This window comes from Andrographis paniculata, unplaced genomic scaffold, assembly GCF_009805555.1.
Source record: "Andrographis paniculata isolate CXL003 unplaced genomic scaffold, ASM980555v1 Contig62END, whole genome shotgun sequence".
Classification (NCBI taxonomy): Eukaryota; Viridiplantae; Streptophyta; class Magnoliopsida; order Lamiales; family Acanthaceae; genus Andrographis; species Andrographis paniculata.
Genome location: NW_026137598.1, coordinates 2,359,002 through 2,383,734, shown reverse-complemented (window position 1 = coordinate 2,383,734; position 24,733 = coordinate 2,359,002). Strand labels below are relative to the sequence as shown.

At 33.3% G+C, this 24,733-nt stretch overlaps 3 protein-coding genes across 6 annotated transcripts; 1 reads left to right on the top strand and 2 right to left on the bottom strand.

Moving 5' to 3' along the window:
• Positions 1-341: 341 nt before the first annotated feature.
• On the bottom strand, positions 342-6,804 carry LOC127261087 (dynamin-related protein 5A-like). 4 transcript variants are annotated; one of them, XM_051289267.1, is made up of 16 exons: positions 6,670-6,804; positions 5,896-5,959; positions 5,651-5,755; positions 5,355-5,456; positions 4,594-4,644; positions 4,405-4,466; positions 4,174-4,264; positions 4,026-4,090; positions 3,218-3,412; positions 2,771-2,890; positions 2,559-2,629; positions 2,242-2,467; positions 1,669-1,719; positions 1,331-1,559; positions 617-756; positions 342-532 (listed from the first exon to the last, which is right to left on the bottom strand). In XM_051289267.1, exons 1-16 carry the CDS (start codon positions 6,802-6,804, stop codon positions 404-406), a joined length of 1,836 nt encoding a protein of 611 aa, XP_051145224.1. In that variant the 3' UTR covers positions 342-403. The 4 variants fall into 4 exon arrangements, with proteins under 4 accessions (XP_051145224.1, XP_051145226.1, XP_051145228.1 ...); XM_051289269.1 differs by having other exon boundaries at positions 1,669-1,701; XM_051289271.1 differs by lacking the exon at positions 4,594-4,644 and having other exon boundaries at positions 342-527; positions 609-756.
• A 1,512-nt stretch (positions 6,805-8,316) lies between these two features.
• On the top strand, positions 8,317-10,930 carry LOC127261349 (uncharacterized). The gene is made up of 2 exons (XM_051289664.1): positions 8,317-9,435; positions 10,581-10,930. Exons 1-2 carry the CDS (start codon positions 8,782-8,784, stop codon positions 10,740-10,742), a joined length of 816 nt encoding a protein of 271 aa, XP_051145621.1. The 5' UTR covers positions 8,317-8,781; the 3' UTR covers positions 10,743-10,930.
• A 594-nt stretch (positions 10,931-11,524) lies between these two features.
• LOC127260974 (transcription factor MTB2) lies at positions 11,525-14,261 on the bottom strand. The gene is made up of 2 exons (XM_051289068.1): positions 13,946-14,261; positions 11,525-13,846 (listed from the first exon to the last, which is right to left on the bottom strand). The coding sequence occupies exon 2, from the start codon at positions 13,629-13,631 to the stop codon at positions 11,811-11,813; it is 1,821 nt and encodes a 606-aa protein (XP_051145025.1). The 5' UTR covers positions 13,632-13,846; positions 13,946-14,261; the 3' UTR covers positions 11,525-11,810.
• Positions 14,262-24,733: the final 10,472 nt, after the last annotated feature.

The window sequence follows — 24,733 nt, the reverse complement described above, 5'->3', positions numbered from 1 at the left end:
TATTTTAGATTTATATTTTATTTATTTATAAATTATATTTTATATGTATATATAATATTTATAATAAATCTATTATTTTAACGAATGTTAAGCTCGGGCTTGTTAATGTTCGCGATCAAACTTTAACCGAACTAAATTAAACTGAGCCGAGTTCACGAACGGCTCGATTCGTTGAAGAGCTTTAATTGAAGTGGCATTGTAGTATTTTTGAAGGATTGCAAAACGTAGGAAAGTGGAATGGCAAAAACATTGAAAATAATGGCAAGTTGAGGCAGTATTCAACAAATTAGCAATAATATTATGTATGTATGTATGGTTTACAGTGATAGTCTAGTCTCGTAACATTATTATTGAGGTTTGCAGGTAAGGTTCAGTGGCATCTTATCTCTATCTCTTGTGTATCTTATTTAGACCAGGCAACAGATTCAATCTCTGCTTGGGCAGATCTGTAGAGCTCAAGTCTCTTCACCAGAGAGCTTCGACGTTGCATAATGGCCGGATCCTCATCCAACAGCCTCCCCAACTCTCTCACCTAAAAGTAGTACAACTAATCATAATCAGATTCAAAATTCAAATTCATATTGCATTGCATTGCATCTGAACCTGACTCGCTCACCTCTTTTCTGCCTAACTCAGTGTAGAGATGATCCAGCAAGCTCCGCTTTGCCTCGCGAACTTGGCAGTAAACCACGGATTTCGGAATGGAGTTCCTCAGGTTTGCACAAACCATGTTCACATAAGACAGCACAGTTGATCCTGTGGACAAACAAACAAATGTTTACTATCAGGATGGAAGGAAGGGAGGGAGCCAAGAATGTTAAGTATCCCACGATGTTGGATGTAATGTTGGGATTCTCCTACATTACAAGGGGTGAAGGGTTACTCCACTTACAACCAATTAGTTTTAAGTTGGAACCCGGAATCCCCGTCTTAACATGGTATCAGAATCATGGTGTCCGTATTGGGTTTAAATCTTGTATAGAATTTCGAGATTATTATCTCGAAGGGGGAGTGTTAAGTATTCCATATTGGTGTTGGAACCCCGGATCCCCATCTTTACAAAGAATTGTAGAGACTACAACCTGGTTTTAAGTTGTAACCCTGGATCCCCATTTAACATAGTATCAGAGCCATGGTATTGGGTTTGAATCCAGTATGAATTTTTGAAATTATCATCTCGAGGGGAAAGTGTTAAGTATCCCACATTGGATGTAATGTTGGAGCCCCGGATCCCCGTCTTAACAAAGAATTATAGAGACTACAACCGATTTTAAGTTGGAACTCGGATCCCCCGCTTAACAAAGAATTGTAAAGATAATGAATGACTCACCAATTCGTCTAAGGTATGCATCGTTGTATCTGTCGAATAATGAATGGGTCGGGTTGCCCCCCTTCTCCACATCCTGAGGAAGCTTGCGGAAGAACTCTATGGTTAGGTAACTGCACTCCATTTCTACTAGCTGAACCGTTGCCCTCCTGCTTTCTTCCTTCATCCTCTCTAATGATTCTACCGCAGCGCTCCCAACTTCCACCCGAAGAGACGGATATTGCTTCAGCTCCTGCACCACCCAACACAACCACCAACAAATTTATGTTATCTAGAGTTAATAATAACTCTAGAAAGTTAGCTAAGTAATACTACTCATTTGGCGAAAGTTTACAACATACCGTTGTCTCACTTATCGACTTGTTCACAAGCTCCTTCAATATTGCATGAACCTGAAAAAATGAAAATAAAAACACATTCATGTTTATCAAGGCAGGCAGTATATGTTCTGGCAATCAGTTCAATTCATGACTAAACACATCATCTAAACTCATTCTAATGTTGCACTAGTTAGTTAGTATCAACCAACAAAGATCTACAGAACTAACTATAGACTTATTAATAGTCAAAATTGCTTATAACTCAATTTGTGGTTTAGAAAGCCAGCAACTATATTTCTATATGATTTAGAAATTGCAAGAGGTTCATCGTGATTTAAAAACTATTGCATAAAATTTCCTAAAAATTGAGCAAGTCCTTATGTGCAATATTTTAGAAAATATAAGAGAGTCGCGGCCAATTTTTAAATTATGAAAGAAATAAAATTATGACTTTTCAACCACAGTAGGATTATAAGCAATTTTACCTTATTAATATTAGGAGCAAAGGCAAACAATTGCTGTCTCAGCTGGACCTTTGATTTTCAGAGGAAGGAAACATAAGGAAAAGCTACTAATTTTAAATGCATTACATACAGCATCAACTGCTGCCTCAGCTGGACCTTTGATTGAAATCAAAGCTGTTTCGATCAGACGGCGGTAACCCTGTTCAGGAGCTATAAGATGAGGTTGGTATCCATCAGCTTCAGTGATTAATTTACGAACATTTTCCATTGCTAAATGCTTGTCAAAATGTAAGCGTTTTAGTGCAGCCGGCAGCTGGTTATCAAAGACGGTGTATATTTTATCACCACCTGGCCGTCTACAAAAGCACAAGAAAATAAAAATATGATATAGTTAGCATAAGTAATCAAATGTGTCGCCGGGACAGAGAAACCAAGGGAAAAACATACACTCCCTCGAGATGCTCCTTGAAAATTCCATCAAATGTGCGGCATATTTCCATAATCATGTACAGTTTTCCCTGCAAGACCAATTAAGTTTACAAGTGAACAGAACATCCTCTACAAAGAGAAGCTAAAATCATTTTCATTTTTTTAATTGATTTATTAAATTGGCAACAAAAATAGAAACTCGGTAGGAAATTCTCTGATTTTGGACTTACACCAGCATCAGTTGCAATAGGCTTTCCCAGTCGACTCAACTCAGTTTCAAGATCAATAATGGTTTTGTTGATGAGTGATTGAAGGCCTGGAATCCGAGATTTGATGACGGATTCCAAATGCTAGAAAATGAAGTAGCACAAATTAGAAAAATAAATATGAAGATATTACTAACATGAAAGATAAGCAACAGTAAAGTTACTTTAAAACACACCTATAGACTTTATAAGAGTACCGGGTATAAGAGGATGTGATTTAATTTTTAAGGTAGAAATAAAATGTAAAACCATAGTGTGAAATCTAGTTTGAATATATCATTTTAAGAGAAATTTTCAACTAAATTTCAAGTTTTCATTTTCGGAGGAACTTGACAAGGTTTGCCTCTATTATGGTAATCTTACCTAAATCGAAAGATATAATGGCAATGTTAGAGCGTGATGGCTACTAACCCGTGACAATATTTTTCCAAGGTACTCAGAACCCATCCTGTCAGCAAGATGGCTATACTCGGGCGTTTGAGAAAAATACTCCCGTTCTTTTCTCCTAGCAGCAATCATGTCGACACTTTTGTTAATATCAGCTTGTGAGCGATTAACAACACCTATCCATGGGAACTGCAGCTTATACGATCTTCCTTCTAAGATCTGGAGAAACAAGAGTACCAATGTGATCATTCATCCTCTACAAATTAAGCATTTCTAGTAACATGAACCCAATTCAATTTCATCCCTAGTCCAGTAGTATACCAAGGGAAGGAACAACTCCCAGGGGTTGACAATAAGTTATTTCAAAACGGACTATTTGCCCCTTTCGTTAGATGTGTTCCAGAATGGAAATATGAAATGGAGTGATTGTAAATTCTGAGTTCTTACTATTTCATAAGTGCTGAAGTTTATAAAAATAATAACCACTAATATTTACCCAAATAAAAACCAACAAAACTTATAGATAGACATGTGGAAGTATTCAAAATAATTATAATGGATGAGAAGAAACTCAACAACAACAAAGGAAAAAGAGGACAAAGAAGGAGATGACTTGATAGCAAAAGACGAATGCAGAACCATGTCCTACACTACCAAGGACGAGGGAAGATCAAACTGTGATGTTATATGGAAAAATATATTGAACATTAACTTCCTAATTAGCTGCTGATATACATAGTGCAATAGACGGTCAAACTAGATAGTTTTCCTATTCTTATTTACAATGAACTATCGGTGGAAACTAACAGAGAAGGGATGCACTTCAACTTACATCCACAGCATTTGTACCCTGATCCATAAGATCAATCTTTGTTAAGACTCCAAATGTTCTCTCTCCTGAAGTAAGACCAACATATCTCAGATAAAGCACTTAGTATAGACTGTATAGTTATGATTTAAAATAGGTATATAAGACATACCTTTCGGATCCACTTCACGAGAAATCTTAATAGCATCAGATGTTGCAAGATCTTGGTTGGCAGGAGAAACTGCCAATATGATACAGTTCGGCTGCGGTTGATATTAGAAAGAATGAATGAACAAAACACAATGAACAATTTCTTAAAAAGGTTCAACAAATCTGATGTAAGTCATGCATTCACCTTGGAATCTAAATTTAACAGGTAAGGATCATCAAAATATATAATTACCTTCTCTATATAGGATCGCACCATGTTCTCAATATCTTGCACGGTTGTTTCCAACTGCCCCTCTATGATAAAAGCACAGAAGAATCATCATGTTCCTTCTAAGAAATATACATTATCTGGATGTGTGTTTACTGCTTAGCTAGTAAAAACAATAACTATAAAATCAATGAGCAGTGGACAAGAGAGTACCAACAGCAACTTTTGTAAGGCCCGGAAGATCAATCAACGTGAGATTCACAACTGCAATGGTAAGAAATATGCACATTATTCCCTGCTCTATAAGCACAGAAAAAAAAAAAAAAAAAGGAAAAAACAAAATTGCACTATAGTTTGTTTCGTTCATACAAAAGGTTTAGAGTAATACACGCCAACAAAAGGTTTAACTCGTACTGTTTTTCGGAAAACTCTATTTATTCTGGTGTGGATGGCAGGCAGGCCTATATTTCTTGGTTTTAATAGGACTCTTACAAGTGTTGTTTCTATCTACTATTATCTAATAATAATTAAGTTATTAATGACTTTGACAAAAACAAGAAATCACCCCTCACGATGCGAAATTATAGAAGACCGTCTCAATCTGGAACTTTGGTTCTCCGCAGAATTGGTGTCACTTTATACAGCATATAAAACAAAACCTGCCTCAAACTTAGCAATTCCAGCATTAGGATGTTTCAGGTTGTAGGGGTCCCTGGAATATGTTGTAGGAACTTTACATGCTACAATGGGAGAGACTACTTATGCACAATTGTCTAGGGCATGCTTCTTATGTGTTATTGTTAGGATAATAACCACTTTATGTTATTCCTCCAGAATCAATACATACCAGTGTATAACAGTTCTCAAAATTGTGGTAAATCACGAATTACGCAACACTAATATGTGTTTGCAAGATACTATGCCCGTAGATTTCAATTTAGTAAGAACAGGACTAAAAGGCACGCTCGACTCACCATTGGGGGAATAGATACTGAGATAAATGGGAACAGAAGACACTTGTTTAGTACGACCTGTCTCGCGGTCAGTCTCATCAGATATTTCCTTTCTCACAGCAGCTGCATGCAGAAGATTATCAGCAAAATTTCTTACAACTAGAAGTATTATATTGAAAACAAACTGATAAGAACAGGAATGCAACATAAGTCTGGAAAATTTTTCTGAATGCAGGCTAGAATGAAGTGCTGATGCATAACAAGGGCAAGCCTCAACATAAAATATAACTACATTTCAAATCCATAAAAATACTTACCAAAATCAGTAAATCTTTTCCTAGGAAGATGTCCAAACTCTGCATATTCTCTACCTTCTTCGATCCGATGAAGTTGTAACACAAGTGGACGCCGAGTAACAATGCCTACATATATGCAAAAATAAATATATAAAAATCAATTCACTTCCAGTATTGTTTTGCTGTAATTAAGAATTACCACCGAAGGTTAGTATAATATTATCAACTACAAATGGTGATGCAGCATCAATACAGCTAAGAAATACCAGATCCACGAGGCAGAAAATCCTTCCCAACAATGCTCTCCAAGACCGAAGACTTTCCAGAACTCTAGAAAGAAACCATAACATTTAAGTGTCACTTAAACCACAATCAGCGACTAACAAATTAAGTTCGATGAAGAAAGAAACACAATCTAGACTGTAACAAATGAAATGCATGAAGATCACTCTCAGCAACAACAATAATTATAAATGTGCGGCAAAGCAAAGTATAACACCAAACACACCATCTGTCAATCCCCTAACTTGGTAATTACACTCGATACATCAGATATGCTGAAGGAATGCTAATTGTTATCTTAAAAAACCCTCAAAACCGAAACAATCCGAAGAGTTTTATGCTAATTTCCTGCAGTCCCTGAGTTTAAGTATTTCCTCAATGCTATATATCTAGCACCATCTTGAAACAAGAACCTATTATTATACATTAAGACATACTTATGTCATTCGAACGCCTAGAATAAACTAAACATCATAGAGGTAGCAAGCAGAATATGAAAAAGAAAGAGCACAATATTCATAAAACTATAGCAACAGAGACAATCTCTCACACATGCTTTCTGTAAGATATACAAACAGATTTTTAATAAGAATGATCCACAAAAGAGAATATCTCCACAAACAAATTCTGCATTCGAATCTTTAAGACAGATTCGGAAGAAATGGAATAGACAATGAAATAAACACAGAAAACCAATCCCGAAACATTTAACAACAATACAAACAAGGTCGAAGAGAAAATTATGCCTGAGACCTGACCTGACCACCAACGACGGCAATTTGAGGCAGAGCATCCCAGAGAGTGGGCAATGATGAGCCACCCTCCTCTCCGTGATCTCCAAGCGCTGTGCACGCTCTTTGTAGTCTGTTCACTAATGATATTAGGTTCTCCATGTATATGGCAACAAAATGTCACCTGCCCCTCCCTGTCGGCGATCTCAATTCCGTCCGAGAATGTGCTGCTGCTGCAGCAAGCAATGATTTCCAGAAAAGGAAAAATGCAAATCAGATTAATTACAAAACGAGAACGGGTCGGCGCGGCAATGGCGAAGGTGAGGCGATCTTGTTCTACGAGAACGGAAGGAAGCACGGCACGACCATGTCCGTTTGACTTTCATAATTTGAAGCGAGTTGCGGCATCCATGCACAACTGGGCTACCATTGTAGGATTAGCCCAAAAATTTGGACTGGGCCGGTTCAGAAACCATAGCCAACCGCATCATTTTTTTTCAATTCAAAAATTTAAAATTTTCGAATTCAATATTTACAAAATTAATTCCAATTTGATTTTACCATCTTTAATTTTAATTTAAAAATTCAAATAATTTTTTTTAATATTATATATATTTTTTTTATTTTTAAAAAAATTACTTTATATAACACAAATTCACCAAACGTTAAAAAAAAATATTTTTTATTATTTTATTTAATTATATTAGTATAATATTTTAAATAAATTAATAATTTTAAATTTTCATAATTCAAATTTATTATATTTATATTGAATTATGTCAATCCAATAAATACTGAATTCAAATTAATTTCGAATTGAGAAATTGAAATCCGAAAATATGAATTTAAAATTGAATTTAGTCAGAATTTTTCTAAAATTTTTTTTGAAATAACCAAATTCAAATGTCCGAAAATTATCACTTTTGTTTTTTATGCACATACCTAATTTTTCCATTAAATTCATAGCAACAAAATATATATATATAATCAATTTCAAAATATTGTTATTAATATTATCATAAACTAAAAATATATAAAAATTGTAAAATATTGAATAGTATTTATAAATTTAAAATATATATATATAAAATAATATATAAAAAATATTGTTTTATTTTGAAAATTATGAATGACTGCAATTCAGCAGCTCATATGAAAATAAAAAAATATAATGTATTTTTAACAAAAATAAAAGGATAAATTATATAAAATTTCTTTTGTTTTTAGTAAAAATACTTACGTAAAACTCCTTATATTATGTAAAGTTTGCACTTGAGTATCTCAAAATTGACATTTAATTTTATACAAATAAAACGGATAAAATATTTTAAATAATTTATTTATAAAGTAATTTATTAATCATTTATTTTATCTTTTTTTAAGACAAATTATTATCTAACTGTTGTAAAAACTACAGTATAAAAATAAAATTATTTATTTTATATTTTATTAAAAAAAAATATTTAAAATATTTTACGTTTGTATAAAACTACTAATCACCCAGAGGTTGCTATATAATTTACCCAAAATAAAATTACGACTCGAAATGATACAAGGCCATTGTTCTTTGGCTGTAATTTTGTTTGTAGCATAGAAGATGAACGCCACACTGATAATAATATGATGGAGAGCTTTGCTTTGGATAATAAAGTGGGGCAGACGCAGAACAAATCCATTATCTTCTAATCCAAAAAAGATATCTCTTGAATCTTCTGGTGTCGTCGTCTCGTGCCCTCCAAATGAAATGAGGAGATTAATAAGGTCAAATCCCTGGACAATCAATCCGTGGGAAGGATTTTCGAACAATATGAGTAGAGTAGAGTAGTGCCAAACATCACTCGCTCGTCAGTATTCGCATATTCCCTACCTAATTCGTGGATGCCTCTGCCTCTGATCGAAAACATTATGAACTCATCAGAAGTCAGAAGGCAAAAAACAGTCTCGAATCGAATCCCCCAATCTGTGCTTTCCACATAGCTATCTATCTACCTCTCTCTCTCTCTCTCTCAGATTCAGTGCTCTCGTAATATGCCTCCCTGTTCTTGGTTGTTTCTCTTATTGGAATTGGTTTTGCTGCTATCGGGCGGAAACTTCTTATTACTTGCCTGCTGCTGCTGCTGCTGAGTTGCTGCTATTTTCATGGACTCTTTCCTCGTGATAAGTTCCAGGTTCAGGGGGTTCAGTTTGATTAGTTTTTCCAACACTAGCCTCTTCAACTTCAGATGTTCAACAAGGCTCAGGAAAAAATCTTCAGTCGCTGTCAAATGCTCCATTACGCCAAACCCTAATTCAAATTGGGGCAACTACCGCTTTCCGATCAAACCCATCTCATCTCTAATTCCATTTCTGAAGAAAGTAAGAGACTTCGCTGTGAAATCCTCGAAGCAAAAGTGGGTCTCCGTTTTCCAGGTGCAGGAAACTGAATTCCTGCAGAATGGTGCGTTTGGGACGGCGCTGATGAGCGTGACGGCAACGGCCAAGGTTAAAATAAGCCCCTTCGTGGCTACCTTAGCCGCTAATCCGACATTTGTATCGGGTTTGTGCGCTTGGTTTGTGGCTCAATCGATGAAGGTTTTCTTGACCTTTTTCGTGGAGAAGAGATGGGATTGTCGGATTATGTTTGCTTCGGGTGGAATGCCTTCTTCACATTCTGCATTGTGCACTGCATTGACTACCTCTGTTGCTATCTGCCATGGCGTGGCTGATTCTTTGTTCCCAGTTTGTTTGGGGTTTAGTTTGATCGTCATGTATGATGCTATCGGCGTTCGCCGCCATGCTGGAATGCAGGCAGAGGTAATTACTAATTAATCATCCTTTCTCTATATTATTCATTGCCTTTACTCTATGATCAATTATGTAGGATCCTTGGCAGTTCAGTTGTAACTATTTCGAATTCGAACAACTCTCTATCATCATCTCTGTGTCTGATCTAGTAAAATGACAAACAGAATATGGTTGCATTTACTGCACAGAAGTTGTCCTGCATTATGTTCATTTTGGATAAAATAGCTATTGCCGTATGAATACATATATTAAAGGATGTATCTGGCAGTTCGACGTGGGGTATGCATATAAAATATACGAACACTACTATTATAAGCAAATTTGTAATCTTTGGACTTAATGAGGAAACTTATGTTGGCAAGTGAATGCCTGCTGTTGTAAGCTTTGTAAATGAATGGGGGCTTTCTAGTGACCAGGCTAGTCACTAGAATATGTCTATAAAGGGCGAGGGAGAGGTTTTATTACATGCGGAAGAGGAAGAAGGATTCTAGTGAACCCTATAATTGAAATGTGGTGTTTTTATCATTAACCCTTGGAAGAATCTGTATTGTCTTTACATGTCGATATATGAATTTGTTTTATTTTTCTTTACTTCCCATCAATTTGTAGTTGATGTTTTTAGCTAATTTTCAACGCTAGTTTCAGGAGATCTTGATGTATAAAAATGTTAGCTTAGAACCTTGGCGCGTGAAAGTAATATTTACAGTGTCTTTGTGAAGGGAGATTGATATGTGACCATAGTTTTGCAATACGGGCGCTAGGTGTTGTGTATCAAAAGCTAATAATGATTATACCATCTTGACCGCTTAATTATTAACCTACAAAAGTGATTGTGTATTCCGATCTGAATTCATTTATCATTAGAGAATCTATGGTTGTTAATAATTGCTAGTTCAACAAATCCGCGAACTAAAAATGGTGTGTTATGGCCTGTTGAGTGTTGTGAGCAAGTCTTCTGGTTTTTGCTATGCGAAATTAGTGTGGTCGGATGGAGATGTCACATCGTTGCGCCTTTACTAGTAAACTGCAGGTGGCGAAGGCATTTGAAAATATACATGTTGTTAGTCGAATGAACACAATAATATCTTATCTGATCTTAGTTTGGATTATATTATTTTGAGACAGTAATGTTGAATCGAAATGTATGTATGTAGGTTCTAAATGTGATTGTGGAGGACTTGTTCCAAGGGCACCCGCTGAGCCAACGCAAGCTGAAGGAACTCCTCGGCCACACTCCATCCCAAGTCTTTGCGGGCGCTCTGCTGGGCATCCTCGTAGCGTGGGCATGCTGCCATGCCTGCCTATATCTGCTATAATTATGACTACGATATAAATCAGCGAATAATCTTCGTTATTTGTTGATGAATATATATATATATATATATATGTAGACAGAGTTGTTGGGTTGGGAGTGATTATGTTTGTTGTGTAAGCATCTCACATCACATTTTGTATCACTAACTGCTTATAGTCAATCAATGGATATCTATCCATCTTCCTCCTTCGCTTGCTTCTGTTTGTGATATATGTATAACATTTGGTCTGCTTGCAACATTAGGTTTAAGTTTTTTTCTCCTCAGTCACCCTTCAATTATTTCAGGAAGAAATGCATGCATTCACCATAACTAGCTTGAGAATTCAAAATTAAGAGATGAATACAATATAATACTACGGTCGTCCGACTCTAAAAATTACATTTACTTTTTGTGTGTTGATCTATAAAGATTAATTACCACATCAAAATTTAGTATAAATTATGAAAAAAATGTAAAAATACTTACACTGTAACATTTGTACAAAAAATTATACTTTTTCCGTCCGTTCATATTTGGAATAACTATTGTCCTATTTCCTTTTTTAAACACAAAATTTACATTTGTACCTCATTCATTTATTATTTTTAATCTCTATCATACAATTAAGGACAAATTTGTCAATTCATAACAAAAAGACAATCAACTAAAAAACGGTGCAGGGAATATTATATAAAGATATTTTTAATGTGAAGTACAGTGACCCGCAGATGGAGGGAGTATAAACTACCAACTAACAGCAGTATGTCCTCAACATTATAACATGTATATAAAACAAAAACAAATAAGATCCAACAATAAACCAGCTACATGAATCAAAATGGAATGAGAATTCTGGCACCAAAAGGGCTACAACAAAGTCTGTATAACTAATCTTCCAGAACCACATATGACAACATATATACCCAAAAAAAAAAATTAATAATAATTTTAATCACTGTACTTACTGGTCAATAGACATTCTTTCCTAACCTGGAAGTAAAAGCTATATATATATTATCAAAACCTTTGGCATAAGATTACCATATTGGTGTAGTAAGCATTATAGTTTTACCTAGTAAACAATAATATTCATATCAATTGCCGAACAGCCGCCGACTGCTGTGGGGAATTGTTCTTATCTGAAAATGATTCTGTGAGCTTCTCTTTAGTTAGCTTTTCCGATCCATGAGACTTGACAATAAAAATGTGAAACACCTTGTCGTTTGCAGTAGCAAGTTTTGCATCAATGATAGTTGCCTGTGCATCATTTATAGCCCGCACGATCCTTGATACAGGGTGGGTATCCAACGGGCAGCTCACCCTCACGGTAACTTCTCCATCGTGGTTGGTCTGGATGTCGATGCTGGGAACCCATGATGGGATTTCGGCATCTGAAGCTGAGACTTCCGTGGACATGATGCTTCCTTGCCTTTCCCTCTCCGACTCCATGTCCTTCAGCTTCTTCTGCAGTTCGGTTATGTAAGTAACAGCATCTCCCAGAAGGGAGGCTTTGTCCATCTTGGAAATATTCGGAACAACTGCTCTAAGCGCATAGAATCGCTGGTTTAATTTCTCTCGTCGCTGCCTCTCTGCCTCGACATGATTTAGGGGCTCCTCTCTTCCATTTGCTGGCTTCCGACCACGCTTCCTAGGTCTCCTGTCTTCTGATATCCCCGCAGGCTCCTCCCTGCAGGAGATCTCAACGTCTGAATGCTCAGAGTCGACACTCTGCGGTTTGGGCATTGAGGGCGCTCCGCCAAAATCAATCTGCATTTGTGGGGATGACTTTTGACGCTGAAAAGTATGTCGATAATCATCCCTTGTTCTATTGGCAAGCTCGTGAAGGTTTTTGGCTGGGGACTGGGGTCTTTGAATCTCTACCATGCCGTCAGGCTTCAGTTTGCTGTATTTTGGCCATGCCGTAGAATGAAAACAATTCCGAATGTTGGTGAAAGGCATGACATTCTTGTTTGGTTGTGGTTCGGACTTCTTTTCATCTAATTTCCGGGCAGAAAGTGTTTCCCTAAACTGCAATTGACTAGAATATAAATCTTGCCCAAATATTTTGGGAACCATTTCGGCATGATTGCCAGCTGCCAAACTTGCAATTCGAGCATCCCCCTTTTTCGAGTCATTTATTGCCAAAGCCGGCAGGCCTTTCTTAGCACCAAAAAGTGGTGATGACGAAGAGAAGGAAGATTTAATGGCATTCAATAGCTCCATATCTTCGGGGATACATTTGACCGAACCCAATTCAACAACACCGACATCCGTTGGAATCAAAACAATGGTTTGCATGCCGGCAGACTTGACAAGAAATGATCGAACACAATATTCTACCGAAGTTTTCAAAACATCCGACAACCAGAGATGCTTCCCGGATCCAAAACACTTCCCAGGGCCCCCTTCCCCAGAGGGGAAGGAGAAGTACATCGACGCCAGGAACAAAATTTCGACATCAGTAACCTTATCCAATCCAAAAGCATAGCCATCCTCATCAGTTCCCCCGAACAAAATATGCAGCTTCTGGAGAACCCTTTTTCGCATTTTTTGGTGGTATTCACCCTCAAATTTGATTCTGAGAATACGTGTAACTTCAGAATCTTCATCTTCACGGGGCTCTCGACAGCACCCATCCCCCCACCCCAAAACCAAGTCTCCGGTTTTTGATCTTGAAAGCTGCCAAAAGATAGCGTAATTCCAACAGAAATTACTGGAATTTTGGTGCTCCACTAGATCTGAAAGCCAGTTCTGCAAATTCTCATCATTCCCCATTGTCATCAACGAGCAGTCAGCAGAGACTGAGCTTGAAATCAAGTAATCGAAAGCCTTAGTCCCCAAAACTGCAGCCGCCATGGCCTTATCCTCATTATTCCACCCAACATCCGCCATACCAAATCCTACCTTCATAACACACAACGTCCCACACAAATTGGAAAACAACAACCCCAACTCTTTCAACAGAAGAAACACAACACAAATCTAGTCCTCCCTGTGTCGAACACCGAATAATCACAGAAATTTGTGCAAGGCGCACTAAAACCCATCCAATAATACTCTCCCGCTAGATCCCCAACCAACTAGACAGCCACAGCACTCACTCCGAGATCTCAAACACCACAAATCTACAGGAACATGCATTGCGAAAACATCATTTATACACACAGAACCGCAAAATCAAATCACGAAACGAAACGGAAAGAGAAAGAAAAGAAACTGCTCACCATCATCATATCATCCTGGGTTCCCGAATTGGCAACAAAACCACTGACCTAAGGATCTGCTAGATAGATGAAACCAAGCTTGTTTCGTTTTGTTTCCTTGTTGAAGAAAATGGGGGCTAAATTGGCTTCCGATCCGATCCGATCCGCCCAAGTCCAACCGCTGCATGTGCGCCCGTGGTTTGTATATTAACCCTGGTTAGCCGCTTAGGTTAAAAGATTAGGGTGAAATCAAATCAAATCAAATCAAATCAAATCAATTTTCAACATAGCCGCCGATCATTTTGGATTTCAACATTTTATTTTATTTTATTTTTAATAAATAATAATAATACTAATAATCAATAATAAAAATAACAATAATAAAACAGTGTCATTCTTATTTATAGCGTTATTTGAATGCTTTGAAAATCGATTAATTATACATAAATATCTAAAACCGCGTTTTAAATATGTCTTGCACAAATTATAATTATAATTGACCAGGAAAAACGAAAGGAACCTAATTAGCATTTATTTATTTATTTTAAGATAAAAAGGAATCTAAAGGAACTGCATAAGAAAAGCATGACATACTGTGCTATGTTTTCTTTCCTTCCAAATAACCAAACAAACAGAAAGAAAATGTGCTGCAGTGCCAGGGATAATTATTTTTGGCTTTCTTTCTTTTTTATTTTATATATTTGAAAAGTAAAATACTGTTCAGATTAAAATTAAATACCTAATTCTAAATCTAAATCAAACACACCTCTTATTTCTTTTAATTTTTCACGGGAACTTCCAAGTTATAATCAATATATATCTCCGTATTTTATTTTATAACTCACTTAGAAAAAATATATATATATCTCCAAAATAGAAATAAATAAATATTTAAATATTTTATTTTTTATAATTTTTATATTAATAATATATATCAAATTGAAATTTTACTTGTATAAAATTTTATTTTTTATAAGAGTATATCTGTAAATTAATATACTTCTTTCGTCCACTAAATATCCTTGTATCGTGTATATATAAGAGTATATCTGTAAATTAATATACTTCTTTCGTCCACTAAATATCCTTGTATCGTGTATATATAAGAGTATATCTGTAAATTAATATACTTCCTCCGTCCACTAAATATCCTTGTATCGTGTATATATAAGAGTATATCTGTAAATTAATATACTTCCTCCGTCCACTAAATATCCTTGTATCGTGTATATATAAGAGTATATCTGTAAATTAATATACTTCCTCCGTCCACTAAATATCCTTGTATCGTGTATATAAAGGTGGTGGCATTTATATAATATATGATAGATAGTAGAAAATAATACCTTATTTTGAGACGGATGAAAATAAGAAATAGAATCCTTTTAAGGCAGAAGGAATATATAATTTGATATCATTTTAATATGTTATTTAAATATAATTTTATAAATATTTTATTTTATATTAATAATTTAGTTTTAAAAAATCTCTAATATTCAAAAAAAAATAAAAAATAAAAAATAAAAAATAATCCCAAAGTCACCGGATGAGCTTGGTGTTTGGATAAGGAAAAAAAGGGTGAAGTATAAATGAGTGGGTGGATGGTGTTGGGAGGGAGAGTGGTCCCCGAGCGAAGAGCAGAGAAAGCGCGTGGGTACTGTAGGACACGTGTGATAAATGTGTAATGATGATGGAAACACGTGTCGATGAGAAATCACGTGGCTGGCGGGAGGGAGGCACGTGAAAGAAGTGCCTTGGCTTCAAGGCTTTCATGGGCTGGTTGGTCGGCGGGCTCAACCATTCATTGTATTTGGGTGTTTAAAAGAAAAAAGTTAAAATGTAGTTAGGTTCGAGTTTTAAATTATATTTTTGAATTGTAATACCTCATTCGTTTCAAATTAATTTTTTTTTTTTAAAAAAATTGTAATAAATTAAAAAATAAATAAAATTTTATTATCTCTATCAAGTTCTAAAGTCACTTTTTTTTTTTCTTCGTATTAATTTTTTAATATTAATTATTATATCAAAATATAATACAAATTAAAAAAAATTTCAAAAATATTTTTATTAATGTCTTATAATACTAACAAAAGAAAATTTGCACAAAAAATTATACAAATATTATGATATTTTTAATATTAAATACAATAACACAAAATGTAAATGTAGTCATTACGGGCGAACGGAGGGAATATTAGTTAGTGGAAGTGTATAAATTTTTTTGATTTCTATAACTTTTCACTTTATGTATTAAGTAATTTAATGATATGCTTGTAATTTAAATAAAAGTTACGGATATTTTGATATTAATATATTAGTATTACTTTTTCTAAAATAAGAAATAAATATTTTGAAATTAGACATTGGAAAAGAATGAGTATTTTATATATCGATTAGTTCAGCCTATTTATATATATATTTTTATTTTGAGTTGTTCAGTGATTATATTATTTTTTTTAGTAAATATGAATCATATTTTTATTTTATTATAGCATCATTACTTTTACACAAAATAAATATAAATTATTTTTATATTACTTTAAACTATTCACTACTATTATAAAATTATTATTATTTCTTAAGTTCATCTCCAAAATTAAATGTATACTTTTAAAATGAATCAAGAGTATATTAATTTGATATTTTAAATAAAAAATATTTTTAAAAAGTAACATAAAAAACATAAAATTTTCATTTTATATATTTTAGAAGAAAAAATTTAAAGACATTGGATTTGGATATCGATTACTAACCTTTGGAGCACAACCAATAGCTATTGGCACTCCATAAAAAGAATCAACCAAACACAATCTTTATAATTTATAAACACCCAACAACTATTATACATTTGTGGTTTGAATTTTAAAATTTGAAATTTAAATAATAAGAATTTTGAATTTAATAATTGTATAATATGATATAAATATAAATATTTTTTTAAAAATATAAAATTAATTTTTAATATAATAATATAAAAATTTTAAAAAATAAGTATTTCTTTTGATATTTAAAAAAAAAATATATTTTGATAATAATAAGATTTGGATCAAAAATTTTCAAAAGAGCGCCATTTTTTTTTTTTTTCCATCGCTAAGGATGTTTCTTTCTAAGGGTGTGTTTTTTTCATCTTGTTTTAAAAGAAAATTACTATTTAAATTTTTTATTATTTAAAAAAAAAAAAAACAATTTCATCACATAAAATATTTAATTAAGTATTATTTAAATTTAAAACCTAAATCAAATTTTTTAAAATCAAACCCAACTAAATCTGCCATTCTTTCATGTGTTATTTTATTAATATAAATACAAAATATATATATATATATATTTACACAAAATATATCTTTTTTCTACATCTAACTATTTATTTATCCATTTGTCATTTCGTTCATAATTAATTTATCTATTTTTCTTTTAACTAAATTTATTTTTCATTTAAATAAAAATATATATTTACTTTTCATGTAATATGGCATAAATATCATCAAATAAGTTTAATTACATTTCAAAATAAATACCTCTAAATAATATTACTACACCAAATCATAATTACTTATTCACTAAACAAGTGTTTCACGGTTTGCGTGATAAATGTATAATACATCACAAAAGCCTCTCTTATTTCTCGTATGGATCTTTAAAATTTTTAAATTTTTTTTTTTACTCTGATGCCGTCCATTCTTTCTACCCAAAATCCTACAATCTCCTTTCAACCTCATTCACTGCCAACAAAGGAAGGATATTCACAATTGAAATTGTTTCGTTTGTGACAAACAGTGGGTTTTGAAGGTTGTGTTACAGTTTCAATTCATTGGCCGGATTCAAGAGACCCTGACGGCTCCTCGATTCTGAATTTGACCTTATCTATATTGTTGACTACGTATTCAACTTTCGACTATTTTATGTCCCTGACTCTGAGCCGGAGTTTGAAATTGGGCTCACCAGTGTCGGAGACCATCATAGCCGATCTCTTTTCCGAAGCTTCACACAGAAAAACTAGTTAGAATCGAGACGGTTTCCTTAAGCAACTGTTCCATCTATGCAATATTGTTATCTTTCCTTAAACATCTACTACCCTCTCGTCCTAGACTTTTCAGAGTACCGTGAAGGAGGTGAAGCTGTTTTAAACTTTTTGTTTTTTTATATTTTCTGTTTGTTAGGTAAACTTAGGTTTTATAAGTTTATTTTATAATAATTTGTTTGTTTGTGTAATTAACAATTTATTTCTTTTTGTTTCTCTGGGTTTGGTAGAAAACGCTTGAAATAGTTGTTCACTATGTCTCTTCACAGAAACTTCGATCATTGTGTTGAGGTATACTTTTACTATGTTCTTAAGTATGTAACTCGAGATGATGATTTTATGTGGTATGTTAGTTATAATTTACAACGATTGTGTCACTTATATGAGGTTTTGAAGACTTAAACGTCGTATAATGTCATCCCTTTTATTACGTGAGCACTATACCTTTCATTGAGTAATTTAATAATAGAAACACTAGGCGATCATTCATTTGTGAGTGTGCAATTTTGTTGTCCCAACAAAATAATATGTTTTTGCCCCGTACTCGATGAGACTATAATATGAGAGTGGATTACATGTGTGTATCTCATTAAAAATTTTGGAACATGATAATTATTTGAATCAGTTCTTTTAGCCAAAAATGTCCAAAATTACTCATGTCTCTCAGTCAATGATGATGCCTTAATCTGAGAGTGAAAATCTTCACCCGTGTATTATAATTGAGCCTACCCACAACTATTCGATATTCAATGATTGATGAGAGAGAGTTGTGGCTCCAATAATAAGACAATTATCTTCTTCCTCTATCCCCCACAAATTACTCTGTTTAATTTTTCATACAAATTACTCTGTTTAATTTTTCATTACAACCGAAAACTAATTGTGATTCTATAGCTTGTTTGAATTTGGAGAAAAGGTCCTTTACATATTTGAACTTACATACTACTGCTAACTTTGATTCTACTATGCAAAAAGTCAAAGTTTTACAAAAACAATCATTTGATTTTACAACATCAAACTATTCTTTTGCTGAATTGAAAATATCTTACTATGCATCAATTCATTTTCTCGATAGTCGCAATAAATTCTTCATATTTTGTGCTTTATTTGCTTATATAAGTATGTCAATGCACGTCATGATCACTTCTTGATCAATTTTCAAGTCTGTTAGGAGCATACATTTTCTTGTTAGTCCAAATTTTTCAACGTGGAGATTTTATAGTTGTTGCTTCTATTACAACTCATGATTTCCATAAGATACCCCTGTAAACTTAAGAAAATATTATTCAGTATTGTGTGACATAATCTTTTAAAAATTTTGCTAATTGCTGCTAACAAATCTTTAACACTCTAGGATGCTATTGTAACTTGTAGTGGTTGTAACGCTCAACACCACCAAAATTATTTATATTTATATCCGGACTATTGATGGCTGAAAGAAAACGTGTATGTTGAATCCATCACAACACACCGCCCTCTTAAAATTCGGATCAATATCTTCCATGTGAAGTTTAGCATTGTCTTGTTGAATAAAAATGAATTTTCTTGAATTTAGTGATCTGAGTCTTTATTTTCTGGATTAACACCCAAATTATAGAAAATATTGAAATCACATAGTTTGTATATGTATGTAAAATGTTCATACCTGGTTAATCATAACCTCCTCTATAACCTCGTTGGTGATTGACTTTAAAGATTTTATTTTCATTGTGTCTGTTGGTTGGTTCTTTTAATATTTTTTTATGTTGGAACCTATTTAAAAATAAAAAGCTTTTTATTTTTTCATCAAATAAATAATGTTCATCTTTTGTGTAAACTAGCCTACTTCCCAGTATAAAGAAATATTACGTTTGTAATGAATATTTTGCTTTCACATGTCTTCTATAATTCATATTTATCTTGGGTAAGATAGTATTTCGGTGTTTCCAGACCATGGGATAAACATGCCAGATAGAGGCAAATGGTACGTCGGGCTTTAAGTCGACCGATTCGGTCGTTGGATCGACCGTCAAACAAACTTTTTGATTAATAGTCAGACAAACTCTTTGATTGACTCTCGGATAAATTTTTTGGTTGACGCTCAGATAAACTCTTTGGTTGACAGTCATATAAAATCTTTCATTGACCGTCTCAAAAAAAATATTTGATTGACGATTTGAAAAACTAATTGATTGATGGTATGACAAACTATTTAATTGATGGTATGAGAAGCTATTTTATTGACGATGTGATAAAATATTTAATTAACCATCTGAATTTTTTTTTATTGATGGTTAGAAAAACTTTTTGATTGACCATCCAACAAAAATTTTAATGGACAGTCTAAAAAGTTGGTAGGCCGAGTGGCAAATGAAGTGGGTAGCACACGAGTTTTATTTTTGGTTGCGGATAAGACAATTGAATCTTGATTTAATTTATAATATTAGGTTATATTACCAATATTGAAATCTAAAATTTTGATTATTAAATAATAGCTTGGATTTGGTTATCAAGATATCAAAGTTTATTACCAAGATTAAAGATTGTCTAATTTGAGTACATGGATAAAATCCAAAATTAAGATATAATTAAAATTAGAAAAATTAATTAATTATTTTTAATTTTCTGAATTATTATTTCTGTACTGAAGGGTAGAGCTGTTAACGAGTCGAGCCGAGCCAAATTTTGAGTGTTCGTGTTCGTTCGTTAAGCTTAACGAACAAGGCTTGAGCTCGTTCGTTAAGCTTTCGAGCTCGTTTATAGTGTTCAAGCTCGGCTAATTTGAAAATTTTAATGTTTGAGCTCGTGTTCGTGTTCGGCTCAATTAGGCTTGGTTGGGCTCGGTTAAGCTCGTTCAAGCTCGTTCAAGCTCGTTTGTCTCATTTTTTTAAAATTAAAACATGCAATAAATCATAATTCATAAATAAATAAATAAATAATCCACTACAAACTTAATTCAATTCAAACTTAATTCAACATGATCCAATCATATTTAACTCAAACTTAATCTAACATAATCAAACCAATTCAACACAAACTCAATCTAACATAATCCAACAAAATACAACATCCGACTTAATTCAACACAAACTTAATCCAATCTAATCCAACACAAACTTAATCCTACATAATCCAACACAATCCAACATAAACTTAACATCCACACAATCCAACATAAACTTAAACTTAACATCAACACAATCCAATATAAGCTTAACATCAACACAATCCAACATAACCTTAAATGAAAATACAATTTTTTCAAACATAAAATCATGATACGCCATCAAACCATCGATGCATCAAATGATCGTATCTTTAAAGCTGAAAATCTGCAAATATTAGTATATAAATATGTTATTATATCTAAATATCAATTAAGTACACTTATAGAATAAAATAAGTACCCAGATATAAAATCATGATACATCATCAAACCATCGATGCATAAAATTATCGTATCTTTAATGCTAAAAATCTGCAAATATTAATATATACATATGTTAGTATATTTAAATATAAATAAATGCAACTATAGATCATATGTACAAAATACATACCAAAAAATAAGCTATCAAATTGTTAATTCATCAAGAAAATACGCCTTTAGCTTTGAAAATCTGTAAAAATAATAAATACAAGTCTCAATATATATAAAATAAAAATAAATGGCTAAATTAAATACAACCTAGGAGTTTAATTTCTTTATAGTTAAAAAACTCCTTAGCATACAACTCTTCATGTAATAAAGTACAAAATTATATCAATTTACTTTAATATAAAAAAATTAAATAAAGAAAATAAGAAAAATATTACCTTTTTTATGGAGTATTTTTTTTAAGGCCATGCAAATTTCTAATCCAATTATTTCCACAAAGTAACATTTGCACCGTATCAACCGACATAGAAACCCGACGATCATCAATAACTCTACCACCGGCGCTAAACATAGGCTCAGAGGCCACTGTGGTTAGAGGAATAGATAATATATCACTTGCCAAGGTTTGCATTGGCATCGCAATCATATCTACTTTCACTCAAATAGACATCCAAATCAGATTTTTGTGGCGGGGCTTTATTAGACTTACTCACGTGCATATGAAACTTTGCTTTTTCGGTTAAAACTTCACTTCCAAACCCACTAGATCCCAAAGAGTTAGAAGTCGAAGACCCTCCAATTTCAGAATATTTACGCTTCGGTACAATCGTAGGCCTCTCTTCAGAAGTGTAGCTTGTGACATACTCATCGTAAAGATCATACAAAATCTTCTTGTCTCACTCACATAAGTTGAAGCTTCATCCTCACCATAAATTATTGGAAAAGCAAAATCAACAAGCTCCATTTTATATCTTGGATCTAAAATAGCATCCAAAGATATCAACACATTACTTTCTCCCCAATACTTGTCAAAATTCTCTTCCATTCATAATGCCATAGACCTTATATGAGAAGAATGATGTGTGGATTTCTCATTAAGAAGCTCTTTAATCCGATACAACTCAGGAAGGAAAATATTAGTTGTTGGATACTTAGACCCATAAATCATATTCATAATCTCATGAAAAACTCCTAAAAACTTGCAAACATCTTCCACTTGGCTCTATTCAAGTTCAGTCGGCACATAACGAAATCCAACATCAATATTAGCATATCTAGAAAAACACATTTTTAAACTGTAAAGCTGAAGCTAACATCATATAAGTTCCATTCCATCGTGTTGGACAATTAAGAAATAATTTCTTCGGAGACAAAGAGAGTTTCTTTTTTATCTTGCTAAATTCAATGAGACGCGCTTCAGAATTATACAAATACTTTATTCCATCCTGAACACAATCAACCACAAAACCAATCTCATTAAGACCATCTTGAACCAACAAATTCAGAATGTGCGCACAACAACAAACGTGAAATATCTTTCCCCCAATACTTAAGTGTTTTCTCAATAACAAATCATCTTTCAATCTATCTCTTCACACATACATCATTGTAAGAAGCATTATCAACTGTGATACTAGACACTTTATTTTTAATTTCTCAATCAATGAAACATCTACTAAGTGCATCAACAATAATAACACCTGTATGTGGGGGTGGAACATTACAAAAATTTAACACTCTCTTTTGCAATATCCAATTGTCATCTACAAAGTGTCCAGTCACCACCATATATTAAACCTTTTGATTCGACTTCCACAAATCAGTTGTAAGACTAATTCTTGTAACACCCTTTAACATTGATTTCAACTTCTTTTTTTCAGATTCAAAAGTAGTAATGCAATCTTTCTTCACATTATGCCTACTAATCTTTTGATAAAATGGAGAAATAGCTTTAAAAAACTTATTGAAAATGGCATGCTCCATCATAAAAAAAGGATATTCATGAGCCAAAATCATATGAGATGCAAGTTCCCGTACCTTAGCATGATCGTACCGATAATTGGCAATCGAAGTTATCCCTTCAGAATGAGATTCAATGGTGAAAGATAGAATCTGTTGTTCTGATGGTAAAGATGTTTTAATGCAACTGTCCAGATGACGCTTGTAAGTAGTTGTCGTTCCTCCCGAATTTTTTGAAAAAATCCCTTTACAATGAGCGCATTGCACTTTTAGTGACCCATCAGGTTGAGTTATTTCCTTCATATGTTGCCACACATATGATGTCTTAGCTCGCTTCTTTTTTTTTTATAAGCCTCCCTAGTTTCTTCCGACTTTTCTTCTTTATCCTTCTCATGATTATCGGCAAGAATCTTCAAATCGACATCCTCATGCATTTCATCATCCTCACCTTTATCAATGAGAACTTATTCAACAAGATAATCAATAGAATCCATAGTAGGAACAGTAGATGAACCTTGTTGAGATTGACTTTGAGACATAGCTACAATTATAAATAAAAAAAAATATTAGATAAACAAATTAATTTATTTACTTTTAATCATATATATAATATATATTTTAACAAAATATCACATAAATTTATATATGAATATTTATTCATAAATACTAAAGAGAATCAGAAAGCTCAGAGCGGTAGATCTAGCAGTTCTGTCATCAAATTTTTGAAATATATATTTATATATGTATATATGCATATGAAAACAGAGAAATGCAGAGAAAACTGTAGTCGGTGAAAAAAAAATTATAGATCCAACTATCTACTAAATGAAATCGATAAATCCAAAATTGTGAAAATAAACTCAAACTTACCGGGTGGAGGTCGGACTGGGAGGACAACAATAGTGGTGTGGTGGAGGAGGACAGCAGCACGCGGTAAAGGAGAATCGTAGCAAATAGTGGTGTGGTGGAGGAGGACAGCAGCACGCGGTAAAGGAGAATCGTAGCAGCGGCGCGCGTTGAAGGAGAATCGCAGCGGCACGATGGTGGACCGAGCGGGCGGCTGGTGGTGCGATGGTGGAGCGAACGGGCGGCTAGTGGTGGAAATTAGGGTTGTAGAAATTGGGTGAGAAACGGGAATGTGAATCGTAAATAATTAATAATTTGTATATTATTTTAGTTTTGATATATATATATATATGATATTTTATTTAAGAATTTAGGATTATTTTTTAATTAAAATTGAAATTTAAAATTATTTTTAATTTTGAATTTTTTAATTTATATATAAATTAAAATTGAAAATTGGAATTATTTTATTTTTATTTTAAATTAATAATTTATTTATTTATAAATTATAATATATAATATTTATAATAAATATATTATTTTAACGAACGTTCGCGAACTTTCGCGAACAAAGCTCGGGCTCGTTCGTTTACTAAACGAGTCTATTTATGCTGTTCGGCTCGGC

Bases quoted from the DNA above. Each gene is read 5' to 3' on its own strand.
- LOC127261087 (XM_051289267.1), bottom strand. From the start codon at position 6,804: ATGGAGAACCTAATATCATTAGTGAACAGACTACAAAGAGCGTGCACA. The intron at 4,645-5,354 runs GTGAGTCGAGCG...TTACCATTGCAG, and splicing joins CAGTATCTATTCCCCCAATG to TTGTGAATCTCACGTTGATT. The intron at 2,630-2,770 runs GTAAGTCCAAAA...TTGGTCTTGCAG, and splicing joins CTATTGCAACTGATGCTGGT to GGAAAACTGTACATGATTAT.
- LOC127261349 (XM_051289664.1), top strand. From the start codon at position 8,782: ATGGACTCTTTCCTCGTGATAAGTTCCAGGTTCAGGGGGTTCAGTTTG. The intron at 9,436-10,580 runs GTAATTACTAAT...GTATGTATGTAG, and splicing joins ATGCTGGAATGCAGGCAGAG to GTTCTAAATGTGATTGTGGA.
- LOC127260974 (XM_051289068.1), bottom strand. From the start codon at position 13,631: ATGAAGGTAGGATTTGGTATGGCGGATGTTGGGTGGAATAATGAGGAT.